Raw genomic sequence first — 15511 nt, 5'->3', positions numbered from 1 at the left:
CCAACCCTGATCTCCTTTTTTCTATAATCCTGATTTTTGTCAAGCGCTTTAATCCCATGGACAGCAAGATGGTAATGCTTTATATCAATAAACAGAGACAAAAGACTGTGCTGTGTGCCATACGGTGTCATCAGAGCATCTCTACATATGTGAAGGAATAGATATACTGAGAAAGAGATTACTTGAACTGCATAAATCAAAGCTCATTTTAACGCTCTTAGTGGGATATTAAGAGGAGCTCTGTGGTTTTGTCTCTAACAAGAGAAAATGTCAAACTCTTGTGCTTTGCTTCAAGGTGCACAGAGGAGGGCTGTCTGGAAAACATTATTCAAGGATTGGTGCCAGAGGTTTCTCTAAGCCTTTCCTCCACTCCATTCTTTACTGAGCTCAGACAAATTCTATTATGCACACCTGCCAACGGAATTGTTTTTTTTGTTGCTAGGGTGGAGAGGTGAAAAGCCGGTCTGGGGTCCTAGAAGCAGTGGAGGCCTGTGGTGAGGAAATGCTGCCCCCTCCTCTTGTTCCCCAGCCTTCTGCTGTTAAAGACTTGAGTGACCAGTCTCCTAAGGCAGCAAGCTACAATACAGCAGGCACTGCAGGTGTGGCGGAAGAGATTGTCCAGGAGCAAATGGCGGAAAAAGGAACCTTGAGCCTGGAAGAACCAGAGGAATATGGCTTTATTGGAAGAGACCGTGAAGGTTTTGGAGATCTGCAGGGTGAGTACCTGCTGCCTCAAACATATGTGTGCCAGGTGTACCTCTCTTACAGGAGTACAGTATGAGTCAGCCTATTGTTTTGCAGGTTGAGTGCGAACAGATATCTAGGAATCCGCAAAGAACTTTGTGGACCGTCTGTTCCTGTCAAAATGTAGTCTTGCTTGGTCAGGTGAAATCTCTCTTCATTGTTGTCCTTACTGTGGATCACATAGTCTGCACTTCTGAAAGAATATCACCCATTTCTATGTTTTCAAGACTCTGCAGGTAATAGCTTGGTCAAGGTTCACTTCACCACTACACCTCTTGTCCCTCAGACCCCTGAGAATACCTGTTTCAGAAGCCACAACATAATTCATGGTAAAGTGTTTTTAGTTCGTATAGGAAACAGGTAATGAACATGCTCTTTGCATCAGCGAACTGTGAAGAAGTCCCTTCAGAATTGAGCCCTTGGATCAGAACTCCAAGAGTGCTCAGATAAAAGTGTTTTGATCACAAACGCTAGCTGGAATACCATCAAAATCTGGAAAAGATCATGCCAGAATAAGTACTTGATAGGTAAACAGTATGTTGCCTCAATTTGTTCGGTGATTTCTGTTTATTGAATTTTTCAAAGAAAACATTAAGACAAATCGTACAAATTTAGGATTATATTGCCTCTTACCTTTTTCTGTTATATTTGTATTTCATTTATGGCCATGTGGCAACTGGTCGTTTGAGGTTGGCAGTATAAAATGTGTTTCTTAGAAGTGACTATACTGGGTGGTGCAGTAAGTTGTGCCTGGCTGCCTTTCTTTGTCCTCAAATAGTACAAATTATCCATCACTTATTAATAACTTCAACATACTTCCTCCCAGTATCTCTCCTAATCTGCTTCATTGGGAACATTTCTAAGAGTATACTCAAAATACCTCTCTCCGTCATTGAGGACAAGACAATGTAATTGCACATACTAAATGCTGGAGCAGTAGTAATAGTCTTCAATAAACTTGTCACTGACACTTTTTCAACGAAAAACCCCTCATTAAAAAGCTCAGCTACAAATCTATACAAATTGGATTACCTGATCACAAGTGCTCCCAGGTCCTAACCATGAAAGAAAGATGTATGGAGAGTAAGACATAGATCCAGGTTTGCCCTCGTTCAAAATATGTGTTGTGTTAAAGGAAAACCAAAAGCCTGCGACTTTCTTTTCAGTGACACAGGCTACAGTAGGGCAACCATACTGATTCGCCTTGAGTGTTCCTGAGCCATCTCACTCTAACTTGGTGCATACAACAAGCACCTATAGATATGGAACCTCTGGGTTTGAAGACATGTCAGTACATTCAACTGGTATCTATCTTACCTCAATGGCCAAGGTACTTTTCCATCTGGACACCTTATTGAAACACCCCACTATTGCCAAAAATTCTATGTGTAATGAGTCTCTTTTGTATTTGTATCTTTTCTGATGTAATTGTCAACGGTTATGCAAGAAAGAAATAACAGATAGTGACCCTTCTTTAAATGGGTGAGTGACATGTTTTTGATTTTGAACCTGCAAGGGATTTACCTCATAAATGGATCTGCAGTAATAGGCATTCCCCACTGTGCAAGTTTAACTTTCACCTTCTTTAATTTATATGTGATGTCAGGCTTGTGCTAATAAGATAGGCAATTTTTAGTTAGCTCTACCGTGTTTAAGCGCCCACCAACATTTCACATTTGAATGGAGAACTGCAGAGGCAGCATTGGCAGAGATTAATAAGAATCCTGCAACCTTGCTTCACTGATTTGGTACCTTTGAGGAGACTCTGGCATTCTGTTCCTTTGTCAATCCCTACAACACTACTGTGCCCTTAAGGTACCTAATTTTATCACCGAAAAAGGCTTGGCATTTCCACAAAAAATACCCAGCGCTATCCTTCATTATACTCGTATTTGGTTATAGTTGACTTGTGTTTACTCTAGTTATGATAGAGAACATAACTTGCGAGTATGAAACGTAACTGTTTGAGTGATGCTGCACCAATTCAGACCCATTCAATGTGTGTTCTGGGCCAAACCCACCCTGCTTAGGAGCAATCATGGGCCTGGACAACACATGTGCTACCTCAAGCAGACCTTTTGTAACTTGCCACATTGAGCTTTGTCCTCCTGGGCCTTATGGAAGCTAGGGCACCATGGCTCAAACTTCAGCAGAATTCATCTGGTCACCTAACATTCCCGTAGGACAGCTTGAAAGAGCAATTATTCCTATAACTGCACCTACTCCCTCACTACACGTCTGCTTCAGTCTGCTCTCCGCAGCTTCTCTGCTGTACTCAATATGCAGAGCAAAATTCTTGTTGTTGTATCCTCCACTTGTGTTTTTTTTCTCCACACCATTGTGCCTTTCATTGACCCATGCCAAGCTCCAGCATAAGCCCGGTATTCTGATGTTAATTATCTGAAACTAGGTTGCTGCATAAAGCTGCGTATATGTAAGTGTTGTTACTTAGCTGCAGTATCTGGCATTCCTTTGTTAGTTACGACCACTGCATGTTGTTCCTCTGTGATGCAAGGGCCCAAGGTTGTAGGTGTCTGCACTGCAGTTGCTGGTCTTGGAGTCAGGGATGGTTCTACTACCTGGGCTCTTCTGTTGCCAACTTATTATCTTCATAAAATTATTCCTGTTAGGACATCCTGGGTTACATATTTCTTTTTTTGTCGACGAGTGTAGAGAATTGTATCATGCGTGCTGAGGAGCTCATTCTCGGCACAGCACTGTTCTCATGATGCTCCATCGGAGGGTCTGCTGGTTATTTTTTGTACAATTCAAAAGGAAGGTAGAACAAAACTGTGCAAGCACTTGATTAATCTACGCAGACGATTGTGTGCACAGGCATAAGTGGAGGAATATGAGTCAGGCTGTATTCATACAGGTACAGCTGCACACGATACCATGAATTGAAGAAGCGTTTTCAAAGTTTATGCTTTAGTATGTTGTTGGCCATTGTTAAGGCTAGGAGGTGAAGCTTTTGTGCTGTTAGTTGAGAGTTCAGCTGAGATTTCTAGTTGATTTTGCCTAATTGTTCTAGTTACAAAGACTGTATTCGCCGATCATCTTTATACCATATGAATGGTAGAAACTAGTAGGATAATAAAATCAGCTAAGGATTGTGGTGTGAGTGAATTCACAGACAGTCTTCATTATCTCCAAGTTAAAATGCAAAATGTAAATTTGCCTCCTTGTTTTCTTCAGGGTTCTGATAACCCACTAGTGTACTGGAAACAGTGGTTTTGAACATTTGAGAAATACGTGGTGGCAGTGGAAGGCAACAAAAAAATCAGCAGAAGGGAAATTTGCTCTTCTCTATAATTAAGGCTCAAGTGGTCAAAAATCTTTGACCGTCTACCTGAGATCATTCCACAACCACTGAGTAGTTTTGGCAGATGAGTCAAAATATGTGGAAGCAGTGCATTGTCTTGTGAAACAGTTTTGTGAAAAACCAACATAGTTCTGGAATAACACTGAGTCTCCATCAGAAAACAACTTGGCCATGGGGCCATTGACGACTATATAACAGTACTGATAAACCTTTCTGGCTCCTATGAATTTGATAGACAAAACGATCTGTATGTGCATGGTCAAGTTGTCAATTTTTGTTTTCTCAAGACGATACAAGAAAGTTTACTTTGTTGAAAAACACCAACTTTACGTGAACATTGGCAAAAGGTATTGAACGTTTAATACAGGCTTGTGATGAGCTAAATTCTCTAAGTGATTCAGATCCGTTGTTTTAAAAACAAGAAACCAGAAAGAAAGTTGAAACTTTGTGATGAAATTATGGTTCAAAATCACAACTTGAAAATTCTTCTAAGTCTTGTCCTGCACTTTGGAATCAATGTATGAAATGCAAAAAACTCGGACATTTTTCTAACTTGTGTCACAACACTGGTGTAAGTATACAGGTTAATATTGTAGTAGACGTTGCATTAGTCAAAAAATCTGAAAAATGAAAGTAGTAATTTCAATTTAACTAATTGAAGTGATAGCATCATTATGCTGATGAAGATTTCCATTATTTTGATAGAGATTCCTACTCCTAATGTTCATGACACCTTTAAAAACTAGCAATCTCTTTGAAAACAAGCTAAAATGTGTTTTGTGGATTGAAGCAGTAAAAGTTGATGCTAAGCCCGTGGCTCACAAAGTTAGAGATGTTTCTCTCTGTGTAAGAAATAAGTTGAAAATTCATATGGATCAGTTAGTCTCTGATGGTGTTATTCAAAGTGTTAACTGTTCTGATTTGATTTCTTCTTATGTGGATGAACAGAAAACTGGTAATATCTGCTCATGTGCTCACATTAGATCATTGTATAAAAACATTGTAATTGAATGCTGTCTTCTCTCACAAATTCAGGAATTACTTGCAAAGTTATGTAATGCTAATATTTTCTTCTGTTAACCTTAGGTCAGCATATTATTGAATTGTGTAGTCAGATGTCTACCAACAGTTGACTATTTTGATTACATCATTTGGTACTTTTTAATATTTACGTATGCCATTGGGCTCAGTTCAGCTGGTGCAGTTTTCCAAAAAGCTAATGCACGATCTCTTTGGACAAGAAAATAATGTAAAGCCATACCAGGATGATAGCCTCATTTTTGTCAGCCGATGAACACAAAATTAGAGCAAGACCTAAACATTGTTCAGATTCACAGAATTACCATAAAGGAAGAGATTGTAGGCTTCTTCTTGACAAGAGTGAGTACTTGGGACATTTATTGAAATCTGAAGGAATCAAGCCTACAAATTACTTTTTTAAGTACAGTTAGGGCTACATCTATTGCTCCTTACAAGGATCAAATAAAATTGTTTTTAGGGTTGTGCAAGTATTATGCTTCATTTGTCCATGATTTTGCTTTGATTAAAAAAGAATGTTTGAAAGGCTTCTGCACAATAGGTTACTTTCATTTAGGATAGGCGAGCCAAATGAGGCTTTTGAACAAATCAAATCCATGATAATCAAACTTCAAAATCAAGCTTTATTTGTTTGTAAGCAAACTATAAAATCACATTATAAAATGAATCATACATATAAAAACAACCATATACTTATAGTCAAAACCGTTTAAAAACCTATTTCATATTTTAGCATCATTTAAACATGATAGAGCAAGACCATATCCAGAATTACATGCCAACATTACAAATCCAAAATATACAGCAAGACTTGAAGTTTCTGTAAATAGTGCCATTAAAAAACTTCAGAAGTATAAACTCCAAAATTCATCAAGTCACTGACATAAAAACTGAAATCATAGAATTAATATAATATAATGACCCCTCGCCCTATGATAATCAGTTCACCCGCTATCTCTACCATTCATTCCTAACATGGATTGCATTGTTATGGTTGATCACAATGGTCTTAACACAAAGCATTGCACGAAAGGAACACAGAAGGATTTGCTTCTGCGTGCTCAAAACAATCTTAATTATACTATGTTACAATTGAGACAGAAGCTTTATCTTGTGTGAAGGAGGTAGAATATTTCAAGACCTCCTTATGGGAAAGGATTTTACATTTGCACTGATCACAAACTGCTTCTTTGCTTGTTGAGAATGGTATGGGGAAAGAGATTCTGAAATTAGTGAGATTACTTTCACGTTTTAGGGAATTTCTACATTGTTCATATTCCTGGAGGGAAGAAAGCAAAAGCAGATTTTCTTTCTAGGCTTCCAAATTTAGCCAACAGTCATGACATTTTAGATTATGATGGCAAATATGTTGTTGATGTTGTGAAGGAAATAGGTAAGTCAATTTCAGAAGAGGATTAGAGAAAATCAGATGCTAAGGATAGAGCATGTAAGATTGTTAGAAAATATATTATGAATGATTGCCCAGAAACAAGAAAGTTGTTGGGTGAATTAAAGCCCTGTGTAAAGTACAGGATGAGCAAATTATGGGAGGTGATAGGATTGTTTCCCATAATGGAATTGGTAGAGCCATCACGTAAGGACATTCAGACTTGCTTCAGTAAAAAAGAGATTACAAAAATGATTGTTGGTGACCAGGTGTAGGCACATTTTGGAGAAGAAAATCAAGTTAAACCCAGTTGAATTTTCAGAGCTACCCTGGGATAGCAATTGCAGTAGATTTCATGATCCTATTAGTGTTGTTACTAAGTGTCCCAGATTTATTCTGGTGTTCATTGATTACCATTCCAAGTTGATTTATAATCAATGTACTATTTCAAGGGAGCCCAAAACGTTAATTACCTTCTGGAAGAATCGTTTTTCAGTTGAATAGATCCAAAATCTATTGTTTCTGATAACATCGTTCAGTTTTTGTCAAATGTCTTCTGCAGATTTTTAGAAGTTAGTTATGAAACGTTTGAGTGTACCCCTCTCTAGCCTGTAAGTAAATAGGTAAGTCAAGTGAGCAAATACGATTTTTAAAGAATGTATACAGCTGGTTAATTCCATACCAGACATTGAAAGTGCTGTACTAGAAAGACTTTGGAATTACAATGTAACTTCACACTCTACTACAGGCATCACACCTTACTGTATTTTATGAAATGTTATTGACAACCACCTTCTAAATTGTTTCTTGGGTGAATAAGTGTTTGTGGAAAGAGGGCAATACATGATGGGTGACAGAAAGTAAAGGAAAAAGTTAGTAAAGCACAAGAAAAAACAAAATGAGGAGAGGAGCAAGATAATGCTGTTGAACAAGATGTTAAGATGAGTACCAGGTTAAAAATCAAACAACCTGGAGGTTACTCTAATGTTACTCTAAGTTGTATTCTTCCCCGTGTGGTGTTAGTTTCTAAAATATCGACAAAGGTATGTGATGGAAGATGGTGGAGCGAATTTAATGCAATTTTGGTGAATTCCCCTCTTCTAACAGCAAAACTTCCACAAGTGAATGATCCTGTAGACTCTCAACATTCTAGTAATTACGCTTCATGTTATAGTTATGTGATTAAGGAAGGTGTAATGGTAATTGTGGCATGATTGATTTTCATCAGCTCAAGGGTACAGAGTCACTGTCATCTTCAGAAGTAGATTTGCAGTCTTTCCAGCTCAAATAATCTAAAATGTGGCAGACAGTTGTTAGTTTGTAATGTTGAGCAGATTAGTGTTGGAACTATTTCAGTTGTTTCTTATCAACTACCATGTAAGGAAACATAGATTTAATGTCGTGTTCAAAAAGCAATGATTAGCAACCACATTCATGAGTCTGGAGTCATGTGATGTGATGTATTTACCAGTGGCAGTTAAAGGCTATATTTGTTTGTGACTTAGTTTATCTGTCAACTAGTTACTTATTCCACATTTTCAGTGTTTGCTTTGAGAGAGAGGATGTTGTGATGTGAATTACCTGATGCTAGTTAGGTGCATAGGATTGTTAAGGCATATGTCAATCAATCAGGATTTGTAGAGCGCAGCTGCTTCACCTGTGTGGGTCCCGAGGCACTGTGGGATCGTGCTGCGGGATCACGCTTCCTGTTCCTATTGGTTGAACATCCAGGTCTTGAGGTCCTTCCTGAACTGCTGGAGCGATGGTGAGCCTCTAAGGTGCAGAGGGAGGAAGTTCTAGGTTTTAGCAGCCAGGTGGGAGAAGTGCGGCCTCTGCTGTTTGCCTGCTTGATGCGTTGGGTAGCTGCTAGGTAGAGGGATCCGGAACAGGGTTCCATGGTTGGTTGGTGGTAATTCACTCATTTGTTGAGGTACACCAGTCCATCGTTGTGTAGTACCTTGTAAGCTTCGGTGAGCAGCTTGAACTGGCATCTCTTCGTGACTGGTAGCCAGTAGAGTTTCCTGAGGTGAGGTCTGATGTGTGTCTGTCTTGGGAGGTCGAGGATGAGTCTGGCTGCTGTGTTCTTGAGTTTCCTCAGGAGTTGGGCGGTGATTCCTACGTAGAGGGAGTGCTGTAGTTAAGTTTGCTTGTGATGAGAGCTTGCGTGACAGTTCGCCTGGTGCTGGGTGGGAGCCATCTGAAGACCTTCCTGAGCACTCGGTGGCTGGGGAAGCAAGTTGAGGAGATGGTGCTGACCTGCTTTTTTATGGATAGCTGGCTGTTGAGGATGATGCTGAGGTTGCGGGCATGTTCGGTGGGTTTGGGTCCAGCTCGGGTGGCCAGTATTCGTTGTTCCAGAGGGTGTATTTGCCTTTCCCTAAGATAAGGACTTCTGTCTTGTCTGTGTTGAGTTTGAGACAGTTGTTGTTCATCCAGATGACCGTATCTTTCATGCATCTTTGAAACTTCAGGAAGAGTATGAGTAGGGTGTCATTTACATAGGAGATGATGCTGAGTCTGTAGCTCCTGACGATGTTGGCCAGGAGTGTAATGTATACGTTGAAGAAAGTAGGGCTGACGGATGAGTCTTGAGATACACTGCAGGTGATGTCCTTGGGGAGCGAGGAGTAGGGGGGAGGATGATCTTTTGTGTTCTTCCTATGAGGTAGGATGCAATCCACTTGAGGGCTGCTCCTTGGATTCCGATCCGATGAGTCTGCTGATCAGTGTTGTGGTATACGGTGTCGAAGGCTGCTGAGAGATCGAGGTGGATGAGGGCTTCTATTTCTTTGTGGTCTAGCAGCATTCTGATGTCGCCTACGGATGTGACTAGACCTGTGTCAGTGCTGTTGTTTGCTCTCAAGCCAGATTGGGAGGGGCCCAGGAGATTGTGGTTCTCCAGGTGTCTGGTTAGCTGGATGTTAATAGCTTTCTCTGTGACCTTGGCTAGGAAGGGGAGCAGGGAAATAGGTTGGTAGTTCTTGGGTTCTCCTGGGTCAGCGGAAGGTTTCTTCAGCAACAGCTTCTCTTCGGCATGTTTCCATTTCTGGGAGAAGTGGTTCATGGTGATAGAGGAGTTGAGGACTTTGGTGAGCTCTTTGAAGATGGGTTGATTGCCGAGGTATTAGGTGTGGTGGGGGTAGGGTTCTGCTGGGGCTCCGAAGTGGATGGATCTCATGATGGATTCTGTTTCCTTCTCTGTGAGGGTGTTCCACAAGGTGAGCTAGTGTGGGTGGATGTCGGTCAGTGTGAGGAGGTTGATGTAGTCGTCGACAGGGGTTGGGATGCGAAGTCTTGGTAGATGGTGTTTATTTTGTTGTGGAAGAAGTCCGCAAGGATGCCGCAGAAAGGTAGCAAGGACGTAATGATGTTTTCGGTAGCCTAGGGGTTGATGAACTCCTTGACTATGTTGAACAGTTCCTTGCTGTTTTTGGAGCTGTCATTGATGCGGGTGGCAAAGGCGGTCTTATTGGTGATTTCAGGAGTTGGTGGTATCGGTTGAGGGCGTCTTTGAATCGTTTTCGGTCCTTGAGGGTCTTACTGGCACGCCATCTTCTTTCCTTCTATCTGCCATTGTGTTTCTGGTTTTTCAGTTCTGCTGTGAACTAGTTGTGGTGTCATGTTTGTTTCCTGGGGTTGGTGGGTTTCCTTGGTGCGATTTAGTCAGCGCTTGCCGTGATCCAGTTCACAAAGTTCTCTGTCGCTGGTTCTGTGTCTTTGGTGGTGGTGGGTAGGCGGGAGATGAGGGCGTTGGTCCATCGTTGCTCTGAAACCTTTGATAAGCAGTGCCGTGTCTCGCTGGCATTGGAGTCGGGGTGTTGGGGGGGGGGGGGGTTCCGTGATGGCGAAATGGATGCAGTGGTGATCGTTTTTTTACTCTGTTGCTGGCTAAGAAGATAGGGTTGAGCTTGTCTCCTGTGGTATGGGTGGGGTCAGTGGCTAGTTGCTTGAGTCTGAGGTTAGCCATGCTTTCTAGGAGGTCGACCGTGTTGGCGTCATTGGTGTTCTCAAGGTTAAAGTTGAGCTCTCCTAGGAGTATGTAAAAATTTTAGTCCATGGCTATAGGGGCGATGAAGGCTAGGTGGGCTCCCGGAGGCCTGTAGGTGAGAATGCCTCTGTTAGTAGTTTTACTGTTTGTTTGGAGCTGGAAGTAGAAGTGTTCCATGAAGGGGTTGGAATCACCTGTGGTGGTTGAGCATTCAAGGTTCTCTTTGTAGTTTATGGCGATGCCTCTGCCGTTTCTGTTGGATCAGTCTCTGTGCGCGATCTTGTATCCGTCAGGGCAGCTGTGTTACCTGATGCGTCTCCCTCTCCTGCTGTTCTGTCTCATTCTCCTGTAAACACTGCACACTGTTCTTCTGTGATGCGAGGTTCCAGGATTCTAGGCTATTGCAGTGTTCTGTAGTCTGGACAGTTATGCGCCTTCGAGTCCTCTGTTGCCTTCTTCCTGTGTTAATGAACCTATTCCTATGAAAGCATGGTTAATCCCAATTAACTAAATATCACTATACAACCATATTGGAATGGAATGTCTTCTTTGCCTCCCTTGAAGACAGTGTGAGAGTCTCCTGCCCCATTTACTGTCTTGGCAGCGTTTGTGGAGTTTTTGAATGTCTGAGACTCATCTCGAAATACTTGAAATAGTGTCTTCTGGTTACTTCGTGCAGGAGCCTAAAAGGTAAAATAGTAAGTTTCATATTCTGGTATCACAGATGCTATGCTTCTACAGTTCCCTGGTCTGTCCATCCCTATTTCCAGCCATTGATAACTCACACCAAATTTGGTTGTTTGGTCAGGTTTTTGCTGTTCTATCCTAGTAATAGCAACATTGTAAAGATATTAATGACATGCAACATGTCATCATGTTTCCTTAATTGATTTCCTGGTGGATTATACAAATCTTCATATAAAGTTTCAAACTATGAGTAGCTTGTTACATACTTTTGTGAGATGGAGTACAGTGGTTTCTTATGGAGTAAAAAAAAGTAATATCCTAAAGGGTGTTTATTAAATTGATCAGTATTCTTTTTTTAAATCTTGGTATTTTCGGTGTGATCCATAGTTTATTTGTTGGTGGTAAGTCACTTAAATATCACCTGATGTTACTGATTGAGATCAGCAGGAAAGTGTGAGTAAAAGCATGGACAGACATCAATGTATATGTTCCTAAATATTTTATTCATTTGGGAGCAGTGGCCTAAATATATTGTTTAAAACTGATGAGTACATTGCCTATCTAATGAGCTTGATTTGTATGCATTTGTTTATCTTCTGTTCCCTGGTAGTGCAGCGATACATTTCCTATGCTTTTGCCATACTGATGGGCATTCTTCATCAGCATACTGTAGCTACAAATTCTAATTATGGGCAATTTAAGACTCTAGATGACTGGTACTTATTCTAAATTGGTGACATTCTTCCTCGATCGTATGCATGTGTCGAGTATGAACTAGGTTGTGTGTGACCAAAGCACAGCTCGTGATACTATAGAGCCAGTACTCACACATAATATAAAAATGCCCAAGGTTTAGTTGAATCTACAGGCCTGTTCTGAAAGGTTTCTCATTTCCCTTCACCCATCAAACTTGCTATACTGCATTATACCTTTTTAAAGCAAGACATGCAACTTATCAGTTAGTCACTACCTAAGTATGATCAGTGAAACCACCAAAACGCTTTCTACCCTAATGTCCTCCATAAAAATGTATACACAAACATGCCAAACTGGAATTAGTTCAGGGCAAGAAAAGATCAATTCAGATCGAGAAAATGAAATGGAGGCATTAAATGTACAATCAGTAGTAATACATTAGCCGTAACCTTGAATGTCATTGGTGCACACTGGCGGCTGATAAAATTTGCTGCAAAAGATGCAGGAAAAGGCAGCAAAGAGAGCCAAAAGAGCCCACCTTGATGAAAAGCAGTCAGGCTTAACTTAAAAAGCACTGTGTAAAGTATTTATGCAGCACTCAATTAGTCATATTTAAAACATAAAATAAAATGACACTGAATTTTTTTTTACATTTTAAGTAAAACTAGCGCCAAGAAGCACAAAGTGCCAGTGGCAGTTATCTGGTCACGCTGGACTGGGTCAAGCTGGACTGGGTCAAAGTCAAAAGTTCAGACCAACCGCGATAGAGTGCAGGTCAGATACAGAGACCAGGCAGGTCTCAATGGGAAGTTTACCTTCTGCTTAGTCTAGTTGCACGCGAGAAGCTCCAGTCAGAGCTTTGCATTGGCAAAAGATTGCTAAGAGGTGTTTGTAAGTGCAAAGGGTTGATCCCCGGTCAAGGTTGGACCGCGAGGAGATTGTTGTTTGCGCGAAGAACTGGTCGACAGTCAGAGCTTTGTGCTGGCAGGAAATGCAGGGCTGTCGTTGTTGATGGGAAGAGCACCGTACAGGTGATGTCTGAAGTCTGTAGCCGGGAAGGTTGCGTCTGCAATAAGATGCAGGTCCCCTATTGACCTCGGTGACGTCCGGTTGCAGTGACAAAGAGAACAGGGACAGTTATTTTTCAACCCAAAGAGCCCAGAGCCGCAGGAATTTAACCTGGAGTCCAATTGAGGCAGTTTTATAGGTTGGACTCTGACACCAGCCGCAGGTCCAGGACCTGGATGGCATCTCTTGGGGGTTAGAACTCACTCCAGCAGAGGCCAGAAGCAGGGTTCAAGCAGGTCTTGTTGGTGCTGGGCAGGTGCAAGGAAGGTCTCTGGAAGCTTATTGTGTCCTTGTAGCTCAAACAGGTCATCCAACTTACCCTTTGAGGCACTTCTGGGGTCCTGGGTTCAAGGCAAGCAGGTCTAATCTTCCTTCAGGCTTCAGACCGCAGGGCAGTCCTTCATCTGAGTTTCCACATGTCCAAGAGTGTTCTGATAAGAGGTTCTGAGGGTGCTACTTTTATACCCAGTGCCAGCCTGCACTGGAGTGTCACCCCCTATGTCTAACCCTAAACTGGTTCTGGTCAGTTCTTTCCTTTCCCCTGGGTTTGCCTCCAATCTATTTAAGGGGACAAAGGGCATGCAGGCCCACGTGTGAGAAGCATTTGCTTTTGACAGGGTAGTCAACTTTAGAAATCAAAAAAGGGATGGGCACATCCCACAGGCTACCCTTTGAAGCTCAGGAAGAGCTGAGTACACTTCCCCCCCCCCGTCATACTGCTCAGGAGGGGGAACACCCCTCCCAACATCCAAGACCCTTTTGTCGCCTGTCTGGAAGGTATCTACATCACACCCCAGAGAAACCATTAATAGTCATGTGACCCCGGCAGAATGGCACATTTATTTTAGGCAGAAAAATGTCAGCTCCCTAAAAGTGGCATTTTCAGAATAGTAATTTAAAATCCAACCCAGTGTTAGTCTATTGAAGAGCTAGCTGTGCTACAGTCTATAAAGACGGGGGGTTTCACTGCCAAGACATGTAAAACTTAAGTACACATGGCCATACCCATACACATGTGCGCCCTGTCCTATTAGCCTTTAGTAGCTACGTTAGGGGTGTCTTATTGGGTATTAAAAATAATGGTTTAGGACTGGCAAAAGGTTTATTTGCCAGGCCGAAGTGGCAGTTTTAAACTGCATGACAAGCTGCAGTGGCAGGCCTGAAACATGTTTTACAGTGCTACTTTAGTGAGTGGGTGGCATAATGAATACTCGAGCTCACGTGTAGCATTTAATTTACAGGCCTTGGCTACATGTAGTACAATATACTAGGGACTTGTAAGTAAATTAAATGTGTGAATTATTTGTATGCCAATTTTACCTTGTTTGGAAGGGAAAGCACACAAGCACTTTACTACTTGTTTGGAGCAATAAAGCATGTAGAGTCCTAAACCCAACAAAAATAGGTTTATCAAAATAGGGTTGTGAAGGCAAAAATATCTGGGGGAATACCACGCAAAAGTTCGTCATATCCAACACACACTCTCACGCCTCTGTATTATTGGTACGAGTTAAAAAAAATTGCCATCACTGATATGAATATATGTCTTTGCTACGCATGCTTTACATCGCATGCCATTACAATGAGGTTGTTACAACGACCTCGTTGTTACATCGCGAACCATTACATCGCAAGTCATTACAACGATTTGCTGTAGGGGGTGCGCTTTACTTAGGAATAGTATAATTTACTATTCCTACTCCAGTTTGGGCAACAGCAGGGAAGGTGTTGGATTGTTATTCCATCACTTTCTGCCCCGTACAGCAAGTTGTTGTAACTATTTGTGATGTAATGGTTCGCGATGTAACAACGCAGTCGTCGTAACGACCGTGTTGTAATGGCATGCGATGTAAAGCATGTGATGTAAACGCTGTTTCCCCACTGATATTGCTTCATTCTGAGAGGGTGGGTAAACTCCAATCCTTGTGCAAAACCTTGTTTCCCTAAACAACACCTCTACCTAGGGTTACAACATGGCAGCATTTTTGTCCGGCCTGGGATTTTAGTACAGGCTGGTAAGAAAAGTGGCAACCTTACCCTCCCTTCCCGCTATTTTTCTCTGATGAATTTCGGCAAGTCCAACCTGCTGGAGTTTACCAGGTGAAGAACAGACAATATATTCCAAAACATGCGGAATTTGGGATAAAATGTAATTTTTTATTTTCCATAGGAAAACATGGAATTTACTGAACTGTACCATGTGATGTCTATCTTCACCTCAGCATTTTCTCGCCCATTTGGGTAAACATGAGCCAAGCTGCAGCTTGCTTAGGCGTCTTGGAAATGACTGGTTAAATATATTTATTGAGAAATGGCAGTTTATTAAGAGTTAATTTAGGAAATAAAATAGCAAAATTTTGAGCAATTTTGGCGGTGACAGGCGACATACGGGTACTGTCCGTAACCGTAGATGTTTTGAGAGCTCTGTTTGTCTCAGATACTGCCTGTACCCATCCATTGTACTGAAGACCCGTCTATAATTGTGGGGATTATGTTTCACTTCAGTGAGAAGATAAAGGATTTGGGCGAGTCAGCAGCCCGGCGGAGGTTACCTCACGGCAGCTAAATGTGCACCCAGGGG

The 15511-nt window shown here is 41.6% G+C and overlaps 1 protein-coding gene and 1 long non-coding RNA gene across 3 annotated transcripts in view; one reads left to right on the top strand and one right to left on the bottom strand.

Moving 5' to 3' along the window:
• Positions 1–15511, bottom strand: part of LOC146798747 (uncharacterized) — a 242894-nt gene that overhangs the window by 30861 nt on the left and 196522 nt on the right. The window lies entirely within an intron of this gene.
• SNX15 (sorting nexin 15) overlaps positions 1–15511 on the top strand; it is a 63503-nt gene that overhangs the window by 21172 nt on the left and 26820 nt on the right. For both annotated transcript variants that reach the window (XM_085626039.1, XM_085626040.1), the window contains exon 5: positions 443–716. In XM_085626039.1, the coding sequence (XP_085482165.1) occupies positions 443–716 (274 nt within the window). The remainder of the gene's footprint in view (positions 1–442; positions 717–15511) is intronic.

Source organism: Triturus cristatus, chromosome 9 (assembly GCF_964204655.1).
Source record: "Triturus cristatus chromosome 9, aTriCri1.1, whole genome shotgun sequence".
In the NCBI taxonomy this organism is placed as follows: Eukaryota; Metazoa; Chordata; class Amphibia; order Caudata; family Salamandridae; genus Triturus; species Triturus cristatus.
Note: the sequence above shows the minus strand (reverse complement) of the source record. Positions and strands in the feature narration are given on the sequence as shown.